Here is a 22,045-nt window from a genome sequence, read left to right as displayed (position 1 = left end):
CCAGGGGGCGGGATGGGCAGGAGGAAGACTGTCACATGACGCTGGAGCACACGTGACTCGCAGTACACATGACTTCCAGTCGCGGGCCACCTCCGGGAGAGCAAGGACGCGAGGGAGCAGAGGTGAGGGGAATCCGGAGGCTGGAAGGGATCACGGAGGCTGGAAGGGATCCAGGAGCCCCCGGGGCGGGGCGCGGCGCGGCGCGGCGCAGCGGAGGAAGCTCAGCGGGTGGGAGCTGGGACTGGGCCGGGGCTTCCCTCGCCGATGAGCCGCCAGCTCTTCCCCAGGGGCGGCTGAGCAGCGAGCGAGCGAGTAAACAGCCGGCACCTCTTCCTGCTGCAGATGGTCCGAGCCGCGCTGTCGCCGCCATTCCTCCTGCCGCTGCTGCTGCTCTCCTGGGCGCCCCGAAGCGAGGCAGCCCCCGACCAGGACGAGATCCAGTACCTGCCAGGGCTGGCCAAGCAGCCGTCTTTCCGCCAGTACTCTGGCTACCTCAGAGGCTCCGGCTCCAAGCACCTCCACTACTGGTCTGCAGCCCTGCCTCCCAGGGCGGGGTTGGGAGGGACACTGCGATGCCCACCGGGGGAGATGATAGGGAGGGGGGTGTTCTTTTTTTTAAAATATAAATTTATTTTATTTATTTACTTATTTTGGCTGTGTTGGGTCTTCGTTGCTGCGTGCAGGCTTTCTCTAGTTGCGGCGAGCGGGGGCTACTCTTCGTTGCGGTGCACGGGCTTCTCATTGCGGTGGCTTCTGTCGTTGTGGAGCACAGGCTCTAGGCGCGCGGGCTTCAGTAGTTGTGGCACGCGGGCTCAGTAGTTGTGGCTCGCTGGCTCTAGAGCACAGGCTCTGTGGTTGTGCCTCACGGGCTTAGTTGCTCCGTGGCATGTGGGATCTTCCCGGACCAGGGATCGAACCCTTGTCCTCTGCATCGGCAGACGGATTCTCAACCACTGCGCCACCAGGGAAGCCTGGGCGGGGGTGGGGGTGGGGTAGGGAGGGTGGTTCTTAAGACCCTGAAGGAGCCTGGGAGCAGGGAGGGCTGTAAGGAGCCCTCCCCCCGCCTGCACCCATCCTAGCCTGACTCCCTCCCAGGTTTGTGGAGTCCCAGAAGGATCCCAAGAGCAGCCCTGTGGTGCTGTGGCTCAATGGAGGGCCGGGCTGTAGCTCCCTAGACGGCCTCCTCACCGAGCACGGCCCCTTCCTGGTGAGTGGAAAGCAGCTCAGTAACCCCTGGTAAGGGGCAGGGAGGGGACAGTTCCCAAAGGAAAAAAGTGGGGAAGAGGGAGAAAAGGACTTTGTGATCTTCTGAAAATGTGTCCCTTTCCTGAGCCTCAGTTTCTTCATCTGTACCATTGGCTTGACTATTAGTACCTTTCAGGGATTTTGCCCGATTGTACAGTACTCAGCACGGTGGCCCTTTCCCTACCCCCAGCTGGCTCTCGGGACTTAGCCATCTCTTTCCTCCGCAGATCCAGCCAGACGGTGCCACTCTGGAGTACAACCCCTATTCCTGGAACCTGGTATCGCTGCCGCTGTGGGTCCTGTGGGGGTGTCTGGGCACTGGGATGGGGTGGGGAGCCTTCCTTAGCCCGTTTCCACTTCCCCTGTAGATTGCCAATGTGTTATACCTCGAGTCCCCAGCTGGGGTGGGCTTTTCCTACTCCGATGACAAGTCTTATGCAACCAATGACACCGAGGTGAGTCTGCTGCCTGCCCACGTGCCCCAGCCTTGCTGGGTGGCATGATGTGGGGAGAGAAAGAGCATGCCCTTGGAGTCCATCCATGGCTCTGTTGCGTGCTAGGTGGTGTGGTTTGGACAAGTCACATCCTGTTGCACAAACAGGGTGCGTTGGTGTCATTATCTCTGAGATTCTTTCTAGCTCAAACCCCAGCACTTCCCGATTGCCTCCATCCTGCCATCCCCAGGTGGCCCAGAGCAATTTTGAAGCCCTTAAAGATTTCTTCGGCCTCTTCCCGGAATACAAGGACAACGAGCTTTTCCTGACGGGAGAGAGCTACGCCGGCGTCTACATCCCCACCCTGGCAGTGTTGGTCATGCAGGACCCCAGCATGAACCTTCAGGTGCAGGGAGGCTGCAGGAGGGAAGGGAGGCATCTTGGGGTCATAGCCCTGTGGTTAGCAAGGTCAAACAGGTCAGCGCCTCCACTGCAACCCAGCCTTCCTTCATAACATCCCTGCCACTAGCTGGCCTCTCCCCGGCCTGTGTGCCTTCCACAACAGGGGGCCTACTCATCAAGCTGCCAGCTCCATTCTTCACGTTGAGTGGCCTCCCCCACCCACCCACTCCCACAAACCAGCCTGGGTTTCAGTTTCCAGACTGCTGCAGGTCTGGGTGCGGGTCAAGGGAGGCTCTTCTTCCTCACCGTCCAGATGAGCTGACGCCCTGGGTGTTTCACAGGGGCTGGCTGTGGGCAATGGACTCTCCTGCTATGAGCAGAATGACAACTCCCTGGTCTATTTCGCCTACTACCATGGCCTTCTGGGAAACAGGTATGGGAGGGGACCGTTGGGCAATGTCTGGGGCGTGGCAGGTCATGGGACCTCAGGTCTGTCCTCCAGGCACATGATATCCTGGGTCCTACCCTGGTTGATGAGCAGAAGGTGGGGGCTGGGTTTATTAGAAAGGTTTTGGTGCTGAAAGGCCAAAGCACAGACATCAGAGTGTACAGGGACGAAGGAGGGCTGCAGCATGGCCCAGGGCAGCCAGGTTTGGGAGCTACATACCACGCCCTGTGATAAATGTCCTTGTTCCCTGGGATTAGGTTCCTTGGGTCCAGGCCGTGATGGGAGGTTGAGAAGATGGGGTTTTCGCCTTCTCTGCCCACCATGGGCCTCAGCAAATCTCACTCATCTCCTACAGGCTCTGGTCTTCCCTCCAGACCCACTGCTGCTCTCAAAACAAGTGTAACTTCTACGACAACAAAGACCCAGAATGCGTGACCAATGTGAGGTTCTGCCCCTGCCCTCCGTCACCCTGACAGCCCCCATCCTGAGAAGGGGACCACATCCCCTTTGGGGACTCCTCCCCCCCCCATCCCCCTGTTGTTTCCTATCCTGCACCCTTCAGCAATTCGACGTTCTCTGGGACACATGAGTATGGATGTGTTTCCACACCACTTCCTGTGACTTCCTTGTGAGGGGAAAGGGCTTCTCACTCATCCATCGTCTGTGATGTGCCAGGACTGTGCTCAACTATGGCAGTGTGGATTGTTCCATCTTCAAGAGTCTCCTTCAAGGGAGATGGTATTAGGCACATTTTCCAGATAAGGAAACTGAGGCCAAGCATGTTGAAGTCACTTGCCTGAAGTCACAGTGCTAGGAAGTAGAGGCATTAGGATTTGGACCCGGGACTAGCAGATTCCTTCCACTGAGCCTCAGTTTCCCTGCCTGTGAAGAAAGGGGGGGAAGGGTAGTGACCAAGCGAAGTAGGAGAGCAATAAATCTTGGGGCGCTGTTGGGGAGGTCATGGGGAGGCCAGGATTCGGTAAAGCATGGTGGCTTTTGGGGTGTCATTGCAGCTTCAGGAAGTGTCCCACATCGTGGGCAGCTCTGGCCTCAACGTCTACAACCTCTACGCTCCATGTGCTGGGGGGGTGCCCAGCCATCCAAGGTGGGCCCTGCCGTGTGTCCCTTGGGCCAACCCCAGTCCCATCTGGAGGCTGAGGCACTCATCCCCCGACCTCGCTTGCAGGTACGAGAAGGACACCGTCGTGATCCAGGATCTGGGCAACATCTTCACTCGCCTGCCACCCAAGCGGACGTGGCGTCAGGTGTGCAAGGGCCCACGCTTACCTCCCAGCAGGGTGGGGAGGGACAGGGCAGGGAAGCGAAGATCCTGACCCTCTGTGCGCCCCCAGGCACTGCTGCATTATGCGGGAAAGGTGCGCCTGGACCCCCCCTGCACCAACACCACAGCCGCCTCCACCTACCTCAACTACCCTCTCGTGCGGAAGGCCCTCCACATCCCCGAGCAGCTGCCCCGCTGGGACGTGTGCAAGTGAGTTTCTGTGACCGCTCGTGGCCTGGGGGATGGCGGGCTGTTGGGACTCGTGGGCATCAGAAAGGTTCCCAGAGATCCTTTGGCTAGGGTTTCTCAATGGGGACACAGAGGGCGTTCGGGGTGTGACAGTGAATTGTACAATAGGATGTTCAAGGTCCCTGACCCTGAAGTTGATTGATATTCAGCCACCTCATTCTTTTTTTTTTTTTTTTTTTTTTGAGTTCCCAACCAGGGATTGAACCCGAGCCCTTGGCAGTGAAAACGCAGGAGTCCTAACCACTGGACCTCCAGGGAATCCCCCCAGCCACTTCATTCTTTTTTTTTTTTTTTGTAATCCTTGGCTGTGTCGGGTCTTCGTTGCGGTGCATGGGCTTCTCTCTAGTTGTAGCGCACGGGCTTCTTTCTCTCTAGTTGTGGCGCGTGGGCTCTGTAGTTTGCAGCAGGCAGGCTCTCTCGTTGAGGCGTGCGAGCTCAGTAGTTGTAGCACGGGCTTAGTTGCCCCGAGGCATGTGGGATCTTAGTTCCCCGACCAGGGATCCAACCCACGTCCCCTGCATTGGAAGGCGGATTCTTTACCACTGGACCACCAGGGAAGTCCCAGCTACTTCATTCTTAAGTAGCCACATTGGTTGTTAAAATATCAATTACTTAAATGGTATTTAGTAAAAAGACACTCCCATCCCCAGCCCCTCCCTGACTCCAGTACCACCTTAGCTGCCCACATCTCCTATGACTCCTACAAGTAAGAGGGTGACGCCTGGCACAGCAGGGGCCACTCAGGTCCATTCTGATTGGTCAGCACGAGCCCTTATGCACTAATGCCAGTTGCACCCCAGCCATTGTAACAAAGTGTCCCTGTATATTTCTAAATGGAGGAGAGTTGGGGACCTCTGAATTCCAGCCCTCCCCCGCCCCCGCCATCTAGATAAGTCCTAGAGAGGTTACATGCCCAAGGAGGGACTGAATCCCAGCTATCAGCCTCTTAGGCTGGAGCTTGGGAATAGCAGGGGGTAGGGGAGGGCATCTGATCTATTGTCCCTTTTTCTCCCCCAACCTGGACCTGGTCTTCCTGCCCGCGTGCTCCTGCAGCTTCCTGGTGAATATCCAGTACCGCCGTCTCTACCAAACCATGTGTTCCCAGTACCTGAAGCTGCTGGCCGCACAGGTGAGTGGGGGCAGCACAGCTGGGTCCACCAGCAGCCTCAGGACCCTGGAGCAGTGTGGCGAGGCGGGGGCTCCTTCAGGGCGCCACTCAGGACAGGGGAAGTTGAAACTCCAAGAAGTGAAGTCACTTGCCCTAGGTCCTGTGGTCAGCAGGGTCAGGATTTGAACCTGGCTCTGTCCCCACCTTATGCTGCTCTGCTAGAGGGGGCAGAGAGGTCTGCATCAGCCAAGGAGCCGTTAGGGTGAGAAGAGCTAGTCAGATCATGTTACAGAGAGGCAGACTGGGGTCTGAGGTGGGAGAGGGCCTTGTCCAAGGTCACCTAGGAGATACTGGCAGAGCCGGGGTAGGACCAGGTTCTGTACAGCACAGTGGTTCGAGCGTGGGCTCTGGGGTCAGACTGCCTGAGTACAAGTCCCTTTACTAGCCTACTAGCCAGGTGACTCTGGGCAAGTTTCCCATATATCTTGAGACTTGATTTCCCCATCCATAAAATGGGGTTACTGATGGTATCTACTACCTTCATAGGGAAATCATTTAGCAGAGCACTGGGCAGGTAGGAAGTGGTCAGAAAACACAAGTGTTTCCTGGTTTATGCTATTTAGCTGGGCCTCTTGAATTCCCTGAGGGGTAGGGCTTGAACCGGGGAAGGGCTGGGGTTTGGGCTTATTCCAAACCCCCCATTTTTCCCCTGCCCTGCTTCAGAAATACCGGATCCTGCTATACAACGGAGATGTGGACATGGCCTGCAATTTCATGGGAGATGAGTGGTTTGTGGATTCCCTCAACCAGAAGGTGAGGCCGGGGTCCCAGCCCCGGGGTTGGGCCGGTACAGGGGTAGTGCAGCGTGGCTCTGGCAGACAGAGGGGGCAAACCTGGAGGAGTTCCCGGTCCCTGAGGTCTTGCTGGTGGCTGTGAGCAGAGATGATGGGGCAGCTACAGGCTGCTAAGTCTTTCCTGGTGGGGCAGATGGAGGTACAGCGCCGGCCCTGGTTGGTGGACTACGGGGACGGCGGGGAGCAGATCGCTGGCTTCGTGAAGGAGTTCTCCCACATCACCTTTCTTACCATCAAGGTAGGGCCTGGGCCTGGTGAGGACTAGGGGGGCTGGAGGGGAGGGGCCAGGACCCGTCTGTCCTTTCCTTCTGACCTCCTTTTATGCTGGGTTACCATCTGGCCCGTGGAAGGGCAAGTTTTCGGGGGGAAGATGGGAAAAACATGGATTGGGGGAGCAGGAAGGCCACTGGCTAGAGGGGTCCAGTAGGATGAAAGAAGCACCCCAGGGCAGGGGTTGTACAGGGAAGGAATCTCACAAAGCTTTGCCCTTCAGGGTGCCGGACACATGGTCCCCACTGACAAGCCCCAGGCTGCCCTCACCATGTTCTCCCGCTTCCTGAATAAGCAGCCATACTGATGACCACGGGGAGCAGCCCCCAACTGCCTGATCCAGCCCTTCCCAGCCTCTCCTGCCAGAAGGGGGGTCCTCCTTTATGCAAAATGCCCCTGTGGGGCAGATCCCTGCCTCCAGAACTGCCCCCACCCCCCTCCACAGCCCTGTGCATCCTAGACCTGGCCCCAGCGCCTCACATATACAGTCTGGGGGGAGTTTGCACTTTATAACTCACTGGGGTGAGGACTGGCCCCCTCCCTGCTTAAAGAATGCCCTCAATGCACTGATTGCATCCCAGGAACACAACAGAGCTCAGGACAGCCCACGGGGAGGGTGGACGGACTGTAATTGATGGATTGACTGTGATTATGGAATTAAATTGGGTACAGCTTAAAACCCCATCTTCTCTGTGGCACTGGGGGTTAGAGGACACTAGAGGCTGCGACGGGGTGAGGGAGGGGATGAGAGACGGTGGAGTCCTGAATGCAGCTGCCAGGGTCGGGGTTGAGGACTCAGACAGCTGCCATGGAGGGTGGCAGGGCACTGGGTGCTCGGGGGTCCCTGGTGTTGGCAGGCCGGTTCTTCTCAATCACCTCTCGCAGCCCTTTGGCAAAGTGGAGGTCAGCCCCGATGGTGAGGAAACCCTGCGCAGGGAGGCAGAGAAGGGAGTCTCTTCACTCCATTACCGAGAGCAGGGTTTAGAGACGGAGGCAAGAGTCCCTGGCCTCAATCTAGTGGGAGAGGTGGAGCAGCAGAGCGGTTCTTATAACTCCCTGTGAAGGGTGCTGAAACAGAGGCTGCAGGAGCACAGCCTGTGGAGGTCAAGGAGGGCTTCCTGGAGGAGATGAGCTCTTAGCTAAGACCCGAAAGATTAGTAGGCACCGGGGGTAGAATCAGGGAAGAGTGTTCCAAGGTGAGGACACAGCCAGTGCAAAGGGCTGGAGGAATCTGATGTTAAGATTAAAATGAGAAGAGGCAGTTGATAAGGGAGAAGCTAGGATCAGGTCACGGAGGGCACACGAGAGCTGTAGAGGGAGGGGAAGGCTCTGCCCTCCTTCCCCATCGCACCCCTACTCACCACGTGGTTTGTCACCACCTCGCGCACAAAGTCAATACCCTCAGGGAGTGGGATCTGCACCCCACGCCAGGTCCGCTCTGTGGGTGGGAACAGCCAGCTCAGTCTGGGCCCACCTGGCTCCCCTGTCCTTTCCCCCTCCCTCCTCACTTCCCCCAACCCTACCATTGAGCATGGGCATCACCCCGATCTGCAGCATGGTCTTCAGAGGGGCCTGCAGTGGGATCAGCTGGGAGGGAGGAGGGAGGAAGTCAGGGCAGCCCGTAGAGGGTGGGCTCGCCTTCGCTGCCCACCTCAACCCCAGCCCTGGCCCACCCCCCCCCATTCCCAGCTCACTGCCAGCGACTCTAATGCAGACTGGTTTGAGTAGATTCGGAACCTGTGGGAAAAAAAGAAGGGTCCAGTGGGCACAAGCCCTTGGAAGTTCCACCTTCTCCAGGCCACTCAGGCCTACCCACCCAAAGCCCCTGAGTTTCCGTCTTAGATGTTACACCTACAAACCTTTCCAGGGGGTTCTACCAATTTCCAGGTGTGTATCCTTCGGTGAGTCATTTCTCCCTCTTTGAGTCGCCTTTTCTCCAAGTCTGCTACTTTTTTTTTCCAGTTTTTTTTGTTTGTTTGTTTAATTTCAAGTCTGCTACTTTTTATTTGTGGAGTACCTCCTATAAGCTAGACTTCTGCTGATGGCTTTACACGTGTTGTTTACGTTTATTTAGCAAAACTTTCAGTGCTTACTCCCTGCCAGATACTATGCATGTTAAATATTATTAAACTATTTTAAAATGCCACCTCATAACAACCCTAAGAAATTGGCACTATTACAATTTGCACTTTATAGAGGAGGCAGATGAGGCCCAGAGAGATTAAATAATTTGCATAAGGTCACATAGCTGGCAAACTGCAGAACCTGCCTCCAGAATCTAGACTCTTAACCTCTACCCTGCATTATCTCATTTAACTCCCCAGAACAACGCTGTCCAATAGAACTTTCTGTAAAATGTTCTATATCTGCACTGTCCACACAGTAACCATTAGCTACATGTGATTATAGAAATGAGCAACTGAGGAACTATTTAATTGTAATTAAATGTAAATAGCCCCATGTGGCTACTGTCTGCCACATTGGACGGCACGTCCTTGGAAAGTAGGTGCTACTATTTTCTATATTTAATGCATGAAGAAAATGAAGCTCAGAAAGATAAAGTGACTTGTTTTAAGATCACAAAGCTAAGATGTGCAAAATCCATGTTCTCATGCACTTTGCCGTGTGACTGTAGGCGTGTCATTTAACCTTGCTGGGCCAGCTTCGTCATCTCTCATAATACCTGCTCTGGCTGCCTCTGGGTGGTGAGAATGCAGAGAAACTACACTAAAATGAAACACTTTTTATGCATTAACAAGACCCCGGCTCTCCAGTGGCTTATAGGTATGACTGGATTTTAGCTCCCCAGTATTTTTGGGCAGGTGTGATTATCCAGAAGACACTGAGGCTCAGGGAGGTTACAGGCTCGCCCACCTGCGCAGGTCCAGCTGTGTGCGCAGCACCTTCCCCCGGAGTGCCATCTTGGCGCTGAGACGGACCTCCTGTGTAGGAAGGTAGGGAGGGTGGTGTTACGGCCCCAAAGGGTGTCCGCAGTCCTCCTCCCCGATCCCTCGCAGCCCCGACCCTGGTGTCCGTACCATGGTCATGCTGGACAGCTTGACCTCGGGCTGGTCGGGTGGGACCAGGGCGATGGTGACACTGGCAGTGACAGAGATGGTGGTGCCCGAGGGCTTGATGGTGCAGCGTGGTGGCGCCGTGACCCGCAGCTCCAGCTTCAGCGGAGAGTCGATCTCTGCCGGGCTCTGGGGACAGAGCAGGGAGGACAGGTCAAGTTCCAGACGGGTCAAGTCCTCCTCCCTGGTGAGTCCACGGGGATGAGGGGGTGGCTCTACCATCTGGGAGCCCAGAGACACAAATGGGAAGACTGGTCTGGCTTCCGGAACCCTCCAGAACTGTGTCCAGCCTCTGCCTTTGCTCAGACAAGGGAATGTCTCATTCTAGGAATGCCTCCTTCCTTCTCTTTCTGCTTTCCTGAGTTCTCAGGATTCAGGACCCATCTCCAATCCAGACTCCTCCGGGACAGTCTCTTTGCGTTAAATATCCCGGGGTATTCCCTGGTAGTCCAGTGGTTAGGACTCGGCGCTTTCACTGCCATGGCCCCAGGTTCAATCCCTGGTCAGGGAACTAGGATCCTGCAAGCCACGCAGCATGGCCAAAAAAAAAAAAGAAATCTCAAGCTCCCTGCCATACCTCTTTTATTGAAACTGCTGAGCTATTTCTTCTACAGGTAGTGTAGTGACCAAGTGCTTACTTTTCACCAAACACTTCACATGTGTTAGCTCATTTAAACCTCACAATAACTGTGTGAAGCAGGTATTAAATTACACCCATTTTTGAGATGGGGAAATTGAGGCACAGAGGTTAAGCAACTTGTCCAAGTTGTTATTTAGTTGCAGAACTGGGACTCAGACCCAGGCAGTCTGGCAACAGAGTCCATGCTCTTAACAACACTTGGCCACGATCATGATGATGACAAGGATAGCATTCCTAGCAGCTGGTGTTGACTGAGCACTTCCTCTGTTGTTGTAATTGCTCCAAATGTATTAATGCATTTAATCCTCATGACAACTCTGGGAGGTTGCATAGTATAGAGGAGAGAGGCAAGGTGACTTGGAATCACACAGATTCCTATCTGGGTTCAAATCTCAGCTCCATCATTTACAAGGTAGAACCAAGGACAGGTCCTTTAATGATCACTGAACTATTTCTTTAAAAATTTTAACTCCCCATTAAACAAGGGAAGATAAGCAAAAAGGATAATACATCAGTCGCTGTGAAAGCCCCTACACTGGCCGAGCTTGGGTTCTCAGCCCACCCTTCTCATGGCTTTGTGAAGGAGACGGAGCGGGAGCAGCAGGCCCCCTTCACAGACCTGGAAACAGGCTTGGCCAGGTGAGGGGATGTGGCCACAGGCAGGAGGCCAAGCCTTCTGTCTACTCCACAGCTGCCACTGGGGGGCTCTACTTGCCTCACCGGTCCCATCACGGGTGTGCGGATGGCGTGCCCACCCCCCGCCCCCCCCCCCCCCAGCCAGGTTCCTACCTCCCGCTGACACTCACCAGCAGGACGATGTTCCCAAAGTAGGTGGCCCTCAGCAGCATGTCCAGATCATGGGGCACCTGGACCAGGGAATTGGGGATAAGGCAGAAGCTCCATCACAGGCCTCCTCTTGCCCATCCCACAAACAGACGCTGGCATACCTTGGCCCCCACCAGCGACAGCTTCAGGGCCCCTGCCCGGAAGTAGCTCTCCATGGCAGAGTCGAAGAAGAACTCAGAGAAGGCCACGTATACCATCCGCTCTTCCTCGGGCAGCTGGGGCTCCACCGCCTGATTGCGCAGGCTCCAGTTGCCGTCGGCCAGGGGGAAGAAGGCCCCCTGGGGTTGGAGGATCAGGGTCAGGGCCAAGGCAGACTAGCCCAGCACCCAGATGTCTCCAGGCTCTGTGGGGATGGTGGGGGGTTGGACCCGGTTGCTGTCCTTGGGGGACTCAACAGGTACTTTTCACAAAAAGCATGGAAAGGAAGGTAAGCAGGAGTGCTTCAAGGGAGCAATCCCATCAGACTGGAGAAGGGAGGCTCAGCAAAGGGTTCAGGGAGGAGGTAGCACTCGAGTGGGCCTTGAGACTAGATGGTAGTAATGATGGCAGCTGCTGCCTACACATACACAGTAATTCTTCTGTGCCCCTTACCTAGACCAGCTCCTTTAATCCACATAACATCCCATGAGATTATCTTTTCTTTTTTTTTTCTTAATTGTTTGGCCTTGCCATGCGGCATGTGGGATCTTAATACCCTGACCAGGGATCGAACCTGTGCCCCCTGCAGTGGAAGCATGGAGTCTTAACCACTGGACCGCCAGGGAAGTCCCGAGATTATCTTTGCTTACTGTATTATTTCCATTTACGTATTAGGAAACAGGCACAGAAAGGTTAAGCCACTGGCTTAAGATCACACAGCTAGTAAGTGGCAGAGCTGGGAGCTGGCCTTCAGGCATTCTAGCTCCAGAGTCTGTGCTCTGAAACTCTACTACACTCCACTGGGAGGAGCAATGGTAATGGCCACATACTAGTTGGGTGGCCTTGGACAGGTGCCATCGCCTCCCTGAGCAAGTCTCCACATCCCTAAAATGAGTATAACGTCACTACCTGATTTACAGGGTTGTGAGAGGATGAAATGAGATTGTGTGCGTTATAACTGAATGTTCAGTTCCTTCAGGGAAGATGGGGGAAGACAGGGCATGAGCAAAGGCCCTGAGGTAGGAAGCGAAGGGCATTTTTTGGAACTAGTAGCTGCAGAGGAACAGGATGAAGTTAGAAAGTTGGGGCCAGACAAGATGAACAAGGCTGAGTGCCAGACCCAGGAGCTGAACCTGATTCTGTAGCCAGTGGGAAGCCACTGCATCCCCAGCAATGGAGGGGCCGTGTCACAGCTGTGCTTTAGGGACCTAAAACCAGCAACGTAGGGCAGAAGGAGGGGGTCTGGTTACACACACCAGCCGGACAGCTCACCCGGAATTCCATGTCCAGACTGCTGGCGGAGGCCACGGGATCCTTCAGGAGGGAGTAGTCAATGCCAACGAGCTCGTCCACAGCGCTGCGCACTGCGGGGAGGGGCTTGAGTCACGAAAAGCTGTGTGATGCTGGGCAGGGTGCTTAAGCTCTCTGGGCCTCAGTTGCTCATTCATAGAATGGTGATTATAATACTTCCCTCATAGGGTTGTCATGAGGATCAAATTAGTTTTACGTGGAAGGCATTTAGTGCCTGGTGTGCAGGAAGTGCTCAACAATGTTAGCTATTATTATTATTGTGGGGATTTTGTGGTTGTTTTGTTTTTTGGTTTTTTGTTTTTTTTTTTTTTTTTTTTGTGGTCACACTGGGCGATTTTCGGGATCTTAGTTCCCCGACCGGGGATTAAACTCGGGGCCACAGCAGTGAAAGCTGAGTCCTAAACACTCGACCGCCAGGGAACTCCCTATTATTATTGTTGTTGTTGTTGTTGTTGTTATTACTACTACTACTACTATCAGTACATAGGTTTCATCAAGTCACTAAACAAGATGGCAAGGGATTCCCTTCTCTCACTGGTTTCCCCTGCCTTCTCCTTCCTGTCCCGTGCCCCTTGTATGTGGCATGATGATCTCATAGCTTAGGAAAAGAGAATTCACGTTAATTGAGCTCCTATTAAGTGCCCGGTGATGAACACAAATCAGGCCCCAACAGCAAGCACATATTAAGGATCTTGACAGCCATGCCTTCAGTCAACCCTCAGCAACCCAGGGGAGTGGTCCTCAGCCAGGCAAGGAAACCAAGTGAGAAAAGTGAGTACTTACCCTGGGTCACGCAGGAAGGCAGAGGCCACATTTGAACCCAGGCCTATTCCATCACAGGGCTTGGAAGGGGCCTACTCAGGTGCTACCTGATAGCTGCGCACCCAGCCTCCTCCCCAGCCCCACTCCAGCTCCAAGGCTGGGCCCAGAGCTCTCGGTCCCACCCGCACCAACTCACCAGGCACGGTGTCCAGCAGGGAGTTGAGAAGCACGGTCCCTGCATGGTAGAGCACGGGGCAGATCTGGGAGGTGGGGGCCAGAGTCAAGGTCTTCGAAAGAGAGGGCACGCCCACCCCCACTGTCCCCCAACACCGCCTGCCCCCCACTCGCCACTGCCCACACCTGCTGGTTGAGGAGGAAGCGCATCCCCGAGGTGATGAACATGGAGAGGAATTCATACACCTTCCTGTGAGGAGAGGAGAGGCCAGGTGAATCCAGACCCTGCCCCACCCCCAACCCAGGTCTGGGAAAAATCACAGCGACCAGAGATGGTGGGGGGTGGGGGGAATACCCCTACTTTGACTTAAGTTACCACCTCTTTGATGGAGGTTTTCCATGACTTGGGCTCAAATCCCCTTCTCCAGGCTGATTCTCAAGACCTCCTCTCCCACCCTGTCCCCCACCAGCCAAATGAAGCTACCCAGAGTTTCTGAAATCTCCTCTGAGCATCCTCAGCTCCATATGCTTACTCATGTCCTCCCTTACACCCTCAATGCTCCTGTCATGTATTTCCCTGTCTGGGTGCAGATGCTTCCTCTTCCAGGCAGTCCTCCCGGATTACCCTCCTCTGAACCCCCCCCCCCCCCTCAGAGTACTTTCTTGGTCCCTCTCTCAAGGCCCCAATGACAAATGTTTTGTCCCTCCAGTCAGGCTCTGTGCTCCTTTCTAAATCCTCAGGGCCTGGCATACACTTTGTTGAATAAATAAAAAATTGACCAAATTGACCAACACCAGATAATAAATCCACCATTTTCTCTCCCCCACCCTCTTCCAGAACCAGCACAAATTCCCCTTCTCAGCCCCAAACCTGGAACTATGTTATTATTTTTGTTATTAGTAGTAAGAGCTACCAATTACTGAGAACCAAGTACACGCCCACTGTGTACACTGGTCCTCACAATGGTTCTTATCTAAGTGGCTAGCCCGTACTATATGTCAGGTACTGTTCTAAATATTTTTGTATAGATTAAGATAAACAGTCCTCACAGCTCATAAAATAGGTCCTATTACCATCCCCATCTTACAGAGCTTCAGCGACTTGCCCAAGGTCATACAGCCAGGAAGTGGTGGCGCTGAGATTTGGACCCAGTTAGTCTGACTCCCAAGCCTGCACATTGTGCGTTGCACTAGGCAGATGGGCTGTGGGTCTCAAATGGCGTGCACTGGGGTTGGGGACGGGGCTTACTTGAAGGTTCCCCCAAAGGCTGCATGCATTCTGGAGACAGAGGCCTGGCAGGAGACGTTGGACACTTTGATCCGGCCAGTGGGATCCCGGGAGAGCTGCAGAGCGGTGTGGATGGACACACCCTCGGCGGAGGCGTTGATATATCCCCCATCGTAGCTGCGGTGGGGGCGGGGGTGGGGGGGTTAATGTTCACTCCGGCTTAGAGCTTAACCAAGTCTTCACTGCCCTCCTCCTCGCTCCCCTACATCATGACTGCTCTTAATAAGACTTTACTTACTTCTGCACAGTATACCAGACGGTCTATGAATTGGGTAAGATTGTCCCTATTGTACAGATGAGGAAACTGAGGCTCAGAAAGGCTAAGGGGGACTTCCCTGGTGGCGCAGTGGTCAAGAATCCGCCTGCCAATGCAGGGGACACGGGTTTGGTCCCTGGTCTGGGAAGGTCCCACATGCTGCGGAGCAGCTAAGCCCGTGCGCCACAACTACTGAGCCTGCGCTCTAGAGCCCGTGCTCCGCAACAAGAGAAGCCACCGCAATGAGAAGCCCGCGCACCGCAACTAAGAGTCACCCCCGCTCGCCGCAGCTAGAGAAAGCCCGCGAGCAGCAACGAAGACCCAACGCAGCCAGAAAAAAAAAAAAAAAAAAAAGGCTAAGGGATTGTCCACAGCACCCCCAGTCCTCCTGAACCGCTCTCCACTGCCCTGAGGGTGCCAGGTCCTCACAAGAACCAGTAGAGGAGCTGTCTCCGGAAGCGCAGCCCCAAGGAGCCATTGTTGATCTGTAGCATCAGCTCCTGCTCTGGCTGGAAATGGAGCTCAGAGGATGTCAGCTGCAGCTCCATGACCTTCACCCTGTGGGAGGAGACCTCAGGGTCAGATTCAGGACCAAGAAAAGGGGACCCCACCCAACCACAGCAAATTCATTCCCTCCTCTTCCGGTCCAGGCCTGGGGAAGATGCGGTGGGTAGAATGAATTCTTCCATTGCCCCTCACGTACCCAACCTGTGCTTGGGTGGCGAAAACTTGGACTTGGGTGGCTCAGAGACTTAACTTCTCATGACCCAGGTGTTAAAAGTGAGCTTCACCCCCTCTCTTAGAAGTCTTGTTGCACTTCCTTCCCTCCCCTACCCTGGGATTGCTAGACCCTATCCCCACTATCCTAAACCACAGGCCTTTATCTCCGGTTCCTCTTACCTCTCCCATTAGCTCCACCCGGGTGCCCTACATCCCACTCTCATCCACTGGCAATTTTCTTGACTCCGCCTCTCTGGAGCTCTTTGGCCAGCCTCAATTCCACAGGTTAGGCTTCACTTTTCTTGGTCCCTACTACATTTTAGGCCACGCCCACCTGCTTGGTCCCGCCTCTGTAGGCACGCTAGGCCTTTATCTTTTCGGGCCTCATTCAGTGTCTTAAGTCCAGCCTCCTCGATTTGGCCACGCCCACGTTACACTCAGCACTCCTGTCTTCGAGACTCCGTAGGTATTTCCTCGCCCCCTACCAAGACCCCGTCCCCTCGGCCCCCACTTACTCAGAGATATTGTAGTAGAAGTGGCCCTCTCGGCCCCGCAGGTCCGGAATGGTGATGGTCTCCAGCTCTTGCTCCAGAAAGCGCAAACCCTCCTGCTTCACTGAAGCAGCAGTGAGACCCTTAGCTCCTGCACCCGCTGCCGGTGCCACTCCACCCACAGCCGCCCCGGCCCGCCCCCACGTCTTACCTAGCTCAAGCGCCGTGGAGGTGATGCGGATCTTGCAGCCGGGGAGCTCGGCCTGAGCGCCTGCCAGCAGCGCTAGAAACAGGGCCCCGAAGAGGGCCATGGCGAGCGGGCCTGGGGGTGGGGTGGGATCGCGGGAGTCATCCGGGCCTCTAAAACCCACTCCTCGGATGGCCAACCAAAAGAGGGGGCTGGCCGGGATCGTTAAGCTTGAGATAGCTCTTCGGGGAACTTGGAACCAATAATATTGCCTCCATTTGACAGACGCGGAAACTGAGGCTCATGAGACGTGCGCTCTGGCTCCCAGAGGATTTGGGGCACGGGGGAGAGGAAGGGGACCTCCTCGGCTCGCTTTTGCAACCACCGCATGACGAGTGTGGACCTCCCGGCGACCAAGCTCCCCCCCCACCCCACCCCACAACAACCTCCCTCTTCCTCTGCGGCGGGCGGGCGCGGCTTGCACGTTACCATGGGAACGGCTGCACGCGCATTCCTGGGGGGTGGCTTGCGGTCTCCTAGGCCCCGAGCCGGAGGAGCAAAGGGAGAAAGCTGCCGGCCCGACCTCCGGCTCCCGGGTCTCCCGGCTCCTCCAGGTCCTAAATACCTGTCGTCGGGCTTCTGCCTGGTGCCCCCCATTTCAGCGCCCTCCTTCAGGGGAGCTCTTCCCCACCCCGGGTTCAGTAGACTACGCGGCCGGGCGAGGGTCTGGGGGTGGATGGGGACTAGCCCCAACTCACTAAAAGGTGGAGCTGGTGGTCGGCGCGGTCACGTGGGGCGGCGGGCAAAGCAGGGGATCCAGGCGGCGGGGTCTGGCGGGCAGCGCTGTTCCAGCCGCCTTTATAAAGACGGGCCTCCCCGACCCCCCTCCTCTCTCCCACTCTCCCCTCCTCCCTCGGGGGTTGGGAGGGAATGGGGCGGGACGCTGGCAGCCGGGAGGGTGGAGAGGGCTGTACGGAGCCCCGTGACAAGCCTGGCCGTTGTCAAGACAAGTGGGGGACCCAAGCCCGGCCGGAGAGAGGGAAGTGCAGAAGTCGGCCCGCCCAACCCCAGTAATCCCTGCTTTGCTGGGACCTTGGTTCAAATTCCGGTTACCCATCTCCTCTTGCATGATCCTGGACAAGACACTTCACTTGGGTTCCTCCTCAGTTTCCTCATCCAGCAAAATGTGTGTGACAATAGGAACTACCTCTTAGGCCCAGGGCAAGCCACAGAGTCAATGCCCAAGGCACGTTTTTTTCCTTCCCTTCCACCCAGAATCATCTCAGTACCTCTCCTTGCCAGGTTTCACTATGGGAAGCCCCACGGCCACCCCACTCCCACTGTCTCTGTGTCACTGCCTGCGGACCTTAAGGGCCCAGGGACCTCTCCCACTGGGGTTCATCCAAATACTGCCAGCCCAGGAAGACAGCACACAAACTGCTGGAATCACCTGGAGGGAGGTTTGGCATTTCCCCAGGGACTGTGGATATTTGGTGAGACTTTGGAGCTAGGTTCTCTGCACGTGTACTGCCTATCGGTGTTCCCAGCTCCTAGGACAGACACAGAGTGGGTGCTTGCTAACATTTTGTTATCAAATGCATGAAAGCGGAAAGGAGAAACGATGATTAATGTCTGTTGAACATGTATTTAGCACAAAGCACGAATCCAGGCATGATGACCAACTCCTCCTAATTTGCCCAGAACTTTCCCAGATTTTGAAACAGAAAGTCTCCCTTCCAGGGAGCCCCCTCAGTCCCAGGGAAACCAGGATGGTTGGTCACCCGAGATCCAGATTAACTTGTTTAATCTTCTTTTATTTATTTTTTGTTTGTTTGTTTGTATTTATTTTTGGCTGTGTTGGGTCCTTTGTTGCTGCGCGCGGGCTTTCTTTAGTTGCGGCGAGCGGGGGCTACTCTTTGTTGCAGTGCGCGGACTCATTGAAATGGCTTCTCTTGTGGCAGAGCATGGGCTCTAGGTGCGCGGGCTTCAGTAGTTGTGGCACGCGGGCTCAGTAGTTGTGGCGCATGGGCTTAGTTGTTCTGCAGCGCGTGGGATCTTCCCGGGCCAGGGCTCGAACCCGTGTTCCCTGCACTGGCAGGCAGATTCCTAACCACTGCGCCACCAGGGAAGCCCTGTTTAATCTTCTTAACAACCTGTGAGGTTGGCATTATTATGAACCCTCTTTAGCAGGAAACTAGAGGTAAAGACAATCCTTGGCTACTACTGGGGAGCCCAGAGACTGTTCATGGCAGGGTGGGAGGTCGGAAGTGAGTGTTTACAGCCCAGTAGTTAAGTGCTTCGACTGTGTTCGAAGGGTTCAAATCCTAGGCTGTCAATCTTGGATGTATGACCTTGGACCCCTTACTTTAGCAGCTGTAAGCCTCAATTTCCACATCCTAAAATGGATACAATTAGATTATTGCAAGAATAAATTAAACAGGCATAGTGCATGTGCCGGGCATGATAACGGCACACCATTAACGCCATTAACCAATAAATGCTAGCTAGCTATTGTGATTAGGGGAAGAGATCACAAGCAAACAAGGCAGAAAGGGTGTAGGAGGGGAACAGAGAAAGTGCTAAGGATATCCAGAAGAGGAAGTGCCTATACGCCTTTGAACTCTAGTAACCCTCACTCTTCCCGGAGTCTGGCTGAAGCAGAAAACCTGGTGAATGTTAGTTTTTCTTTCCTCTCGTTTTCTTAACTGGAATGCAAGCTGTCTTTGTATCATTGTTATCTCTTACAGGGTCTTGGCCCCTGTAATTCACTGTCCCCAGAGCAGCCGCAGTGAACTTTAAATGTAGCAGTGTGACACTGGGCCAGTGGTTTAACCTCCCTGGGCCTTTGTTTCGTCATCTATAAAATGAGGACAATCAAAGTACCTCCTTCTTAGGGTTGCTTGTGAGGATTAAATGAGTTAATGCATGTAAAGGGCTTAGTAAGCACCTGGCATTTATTAAGGGCTCAAAAAGTCACTACAGTTATTAGCATCATCAGCCATCATTCAGTGGCTTTCCACCACACTTGAAATAAACTGCCTCCATGCCCTGATTTCTAGACACATGAAAGGACCTTTCCCTGTCTCCTTTCCCACCACTCTCATCTTTTTCCTTCTGCTCCAGCCACACTGACTTTTTGGTTCCTTGAACGTGCAAGTGAAGTTCTTTGCTCAGGTCCTTTGTAGTTGCTGTTCCCTCTGCCTAGAATGCTTTTCCCTCTGATCTTCTCATGGCTTGGCTCCTTGTCATTTTGGTCTCGGCTTAAATGGCCCTTCTTCAGAGAGGCCTTCCCTGCCTACCTAGGAGTTAACTCTCAATCACATCAGCCTGGTTTATTTTCTTTATAGATCTTATTCCTATTTAATATTGGTTTATTGTCTGTCTCCGTGAGAGCTGGGATCTTGTTCACCACTTATTTCAGTGCTAAAACAGTGCCTGGTACAGATTAGGTACTGACTATATATTTGCTGAGTAACTGAACTGGTTTTGGAGCCCTTGAGTATCCCCAGGGAGCAGACGATACCTACACCACCCTGGGATTCTTTACCAACTCCCACCTCTGTGAGTCTCAGTCAGACTGACTTTAAACATAGCCTTGACCTGGGCTGGCAGACGAGAAGGTACAGTCTCTGACCTTGATTTCAGGGACTTGCCTACTCAGCCTGCCCCTCTCTGTCACACGGATTTCCCCTCTCTCCCACAACTTGTGCCCCCGACCTCACACTTCAGAGTGACGCTGTCAGACGTGCAGCCCCACGCGGAGTTTTGGCAGCCTTCCCTGAGTCCTCACCGCTTGGCCTGAAAGATGGAGCGATCAGAATCCCCAAATCCCTTTCCGCTTTCACTCCTGGATATGAGAAGATAAGAGAAGCCTTCTCAGCACTCAAAGCGACAGGAAAGAAATGATTTTCTAGCCTTTATTTTGCACCCAGCACAGTGATAGTGCAAAAAACCAGAATAGGAAAGCTGTTAAGTACTTTGGACCCAGGCAGACCTGGTTCAAATCCTGCTTCTGCCATTTTCTAAAGCAGAGGTCAGCAAGCTTTTCCTGTAAAGGGCGAGATAGTACATATTTTAGGCTTTGCAGGCCCTTTAATCTCTGTCACAGCTCCACTCCACTATTGTAGCATGAAAGAAGCCATAAACAATGCTATAAGGAAGAGTATAGTTTGCCTATCCCTGTTCTAGAATAAATTAAAAAGTAAGTCTCTTTATGAGCCTCAGTTTCCACATCTGTAATGGGATGATCTAATACCTGCCTCCCTCCCTGGGTGGCAGTGAGATTTTAATGTCATAAAGTATAAAGTGTGAATCTAGTACTTGGCACACCAAAGGGCTCAATAAATGTCTCTGGTAAGGTTATTGGTATCAAGCAGTTGTTTAACAAACAAAAAGTGCTTTGCAAATAGGAACTCACTGAAACCTCAAAACATCCTGCAAAATAGGTATATCATCATCCCCACTTTACAGATGTGGAAACTGAAGTCCAGAGAGGTGAAGTAATCAGCTCAAGTCAGTCTGGCTCCAGAGCCCACGCTCTTCACCACTACAGTCTATCGTCTTTCTTTCTTTTCTTTTTTTTTAAATGTAATGTGTCTATCCCTTTCTCTTATTTTTTAAAATTTTTATTTATTTATTTATTTATTTATTTTTGGCTGTGTTGGGTCTTCGTTTCTGTGTGAGGGCTTTCTCCAGCCGTGGCAAGTGGGGGCCCCTCCTCATCGCGATGCGCGGGCCTCTTCACTGTCGCGGCCTCTCCTGTTGCAGAGCACAGGCTCCAGACGCGCAGGCTCAGTAGTTGTGGCTCACGGGTCCAGTTGCTCCGTGGCACGTGGGATCCTCCCAGACCAGGGCTCGAACCCGTGTCCCCTGCATCGGCAGGCAGATTCTCAACCACTGCGCCACCAGGGAAGCCTCCGTCTTTCTTTTTGAATGATCCCATTTAATCCTCACAGCCATCCCTCGAGGTAGCTAGTATTGTCCCTGTTTTGCAGATTGAGATACTGAGGTACAGCAGGAGGAAGTAACTGGTCCCAGTAAATAAACACAGGCTCTACTGACCACAGGTTACCAAGTTGGATTTCTACCCAAGAAGTCAACACTCGGGTAGCCCAGCTCCCCGCTCCCTCTCCCTGTCTCCAGCTGTGTTTTCTTTGGATCCTTGCATGGCTTGGAGAAGCTGCGTCAGCCCATCTCCCCTTCTGACCATTTCCCCACCCCCAAGGCCCACCCAAGCTACCCCTCAGGAAATGATCCCCCTCCCTCTCACTCTGCCTGAGCCCACGAGCCCTGCAGCCTGTGTGTGCGCGCTGCTCAGCATGGGTGTGCCTGGGAACATGTGATGGGGGCCCAGTTGGAATAAGGGGAGGGGTGCATTGGGGGGGGAGCAGATGTCAGATCAGGAGACCCTGATTACGTCTCTGCAAGCCACCTGTTTCCAGAACGCAGCTGGACAGAACTGCCCCCATGGAAACCAGACATTTACCAAATGGACAGAGAGAAATAATGGACCAGGGCTTTCTGGGTTCAGCCAGGGTGGAGCTGTTGACTGCCTTTCTGTGACTTCTAAAACTTGGAGACCTGGTCTTTTGGTTTCTCCTTTTCTTTCCCATTTCCTCCTTTTTCGGGGGAAGGAGCCGGCCATTTGGGCCTCGAAGGCCCTTCCAGGTTTGAAACTCAAGAATTCTAACACTTCTTGTGGGGTGCTGCTTCCCCAGCTCCTGGGTCCTTTGCACCCCGTCCCCAGTACCTTTCCAGCTCCGCTCTGATGTTGACCTCTGGCAGCTCACTCATTCTCTCTGATTTCTTCTTTGTTTTCTTCATGCTGCACCTTCCTTTCCAGTTTCTATGCCTCTTGCAGCCTGTG

At 54.1% G+C, this 22,045-nt stretch overlaps 2 protein-coding genes across 3 annotated transcripts; one reads left to right on the top strand and one right to left on the bottom strand.

Moving 5' to 3' along the window:
- Window positions 1-26: 26 nt before the first annotated feature.
- On the top strand, window positions 27-6,971 carry CTSA (cathepsin A). Of its 2 annotated transcripts, none has more exons than XM_059898503.1 (15): window positions 27-122; window positions 343-527; window positions 1,096-1,207; window positions 1,473-1,523; window positions 1,614-1,700; window positions 1,930-2,085; window positions 2,423-2,514; window positions 2,885-2,969; window positions 3,543-3,634; window positions 3,716-3,794; window positions 3,882-4,021; window positions 5,114-5,189; window positions 5,892-5,981; window positions 6,156-6,260; window positions 6,516-6,971. In XM_059898503.1, the coding sequence occupies exons 1-15, from the start codon at window positions 69-71 to the stop codon at window positions 6,597-6,599; spliced, it is 1,488 nt and encodes a 495-aa protein (XP_059754486.1). In that variant the 5' UTR covers window positions 27-68; the 3' UTR covers window positions 6,600-6,971. The 2 variants fall into 2 exon arrangements, with proteins under 2 accessions (XP_059754486.1, XP_059754487.1); XM_059898504.1 differs by lacking the exon at window positions 27-122 and adding an exon at window positions 129-228.
- PLTP (phospholipid transfer protein) lies at window positions 6,903-17,080 on the bottom strand. The gene is made up of 16 exons (XM_059898502.1): window positions 16,938-17,080; window positions 16,204-16,314; window positions 16,017-16,116; window positions 15,211-15,339; window positions 14,487-14,642; window positions 13,424-13,487; window positions 13,260-13,323; window positions 12,263-12,354; window positions 10,954-11,130; window positions 10,813-10,872; window positions 9,331-9,495; window positions 9,167-9,234; window positions 7,987-8,029; window positions 7,816-7,879; window positions 7,654-7,730; window positions 6,903-7,219 (listed from the first exon to the last, which is right to left on the bottom strand). The coding sequence occupies exons 2-16, from the start codon at window positions 16,301-16,303 to the stop codon at window positions 7,088-7,090; spliced, it is 1,491 nt and encodes a 496-aa protein (XP_059754485.1). The 5' UTR covers window positions 16,304-16,314; window positions 16,938-17,080; the 3' UTR covers window positions 6,903-7,087.
- Window positions 17,081-22,045: the final 4,965 nt, after the last annotated feature.

Source organism: Balaenoptera ricei, chromosome 15, assembly GCF_028023285.1.
Source record: "Balaenoptera ricei isolate mBalRic1 chromosome 15, mBalRic1.hap2, whole genome shotgun sequence".
NCBI classification, from domain to species: domain Eukaryota; kingdom Metazoa; phylum Chordata; class Mammalia; order Artiodactyla; family Balaenopteridae; genus Balaenoptera; species Balaenoptera ricei.
Note: the sequence above shows the minus strand (reverse complement) of the source record. Positions and strands in the feature narration are given on the sequence as shown.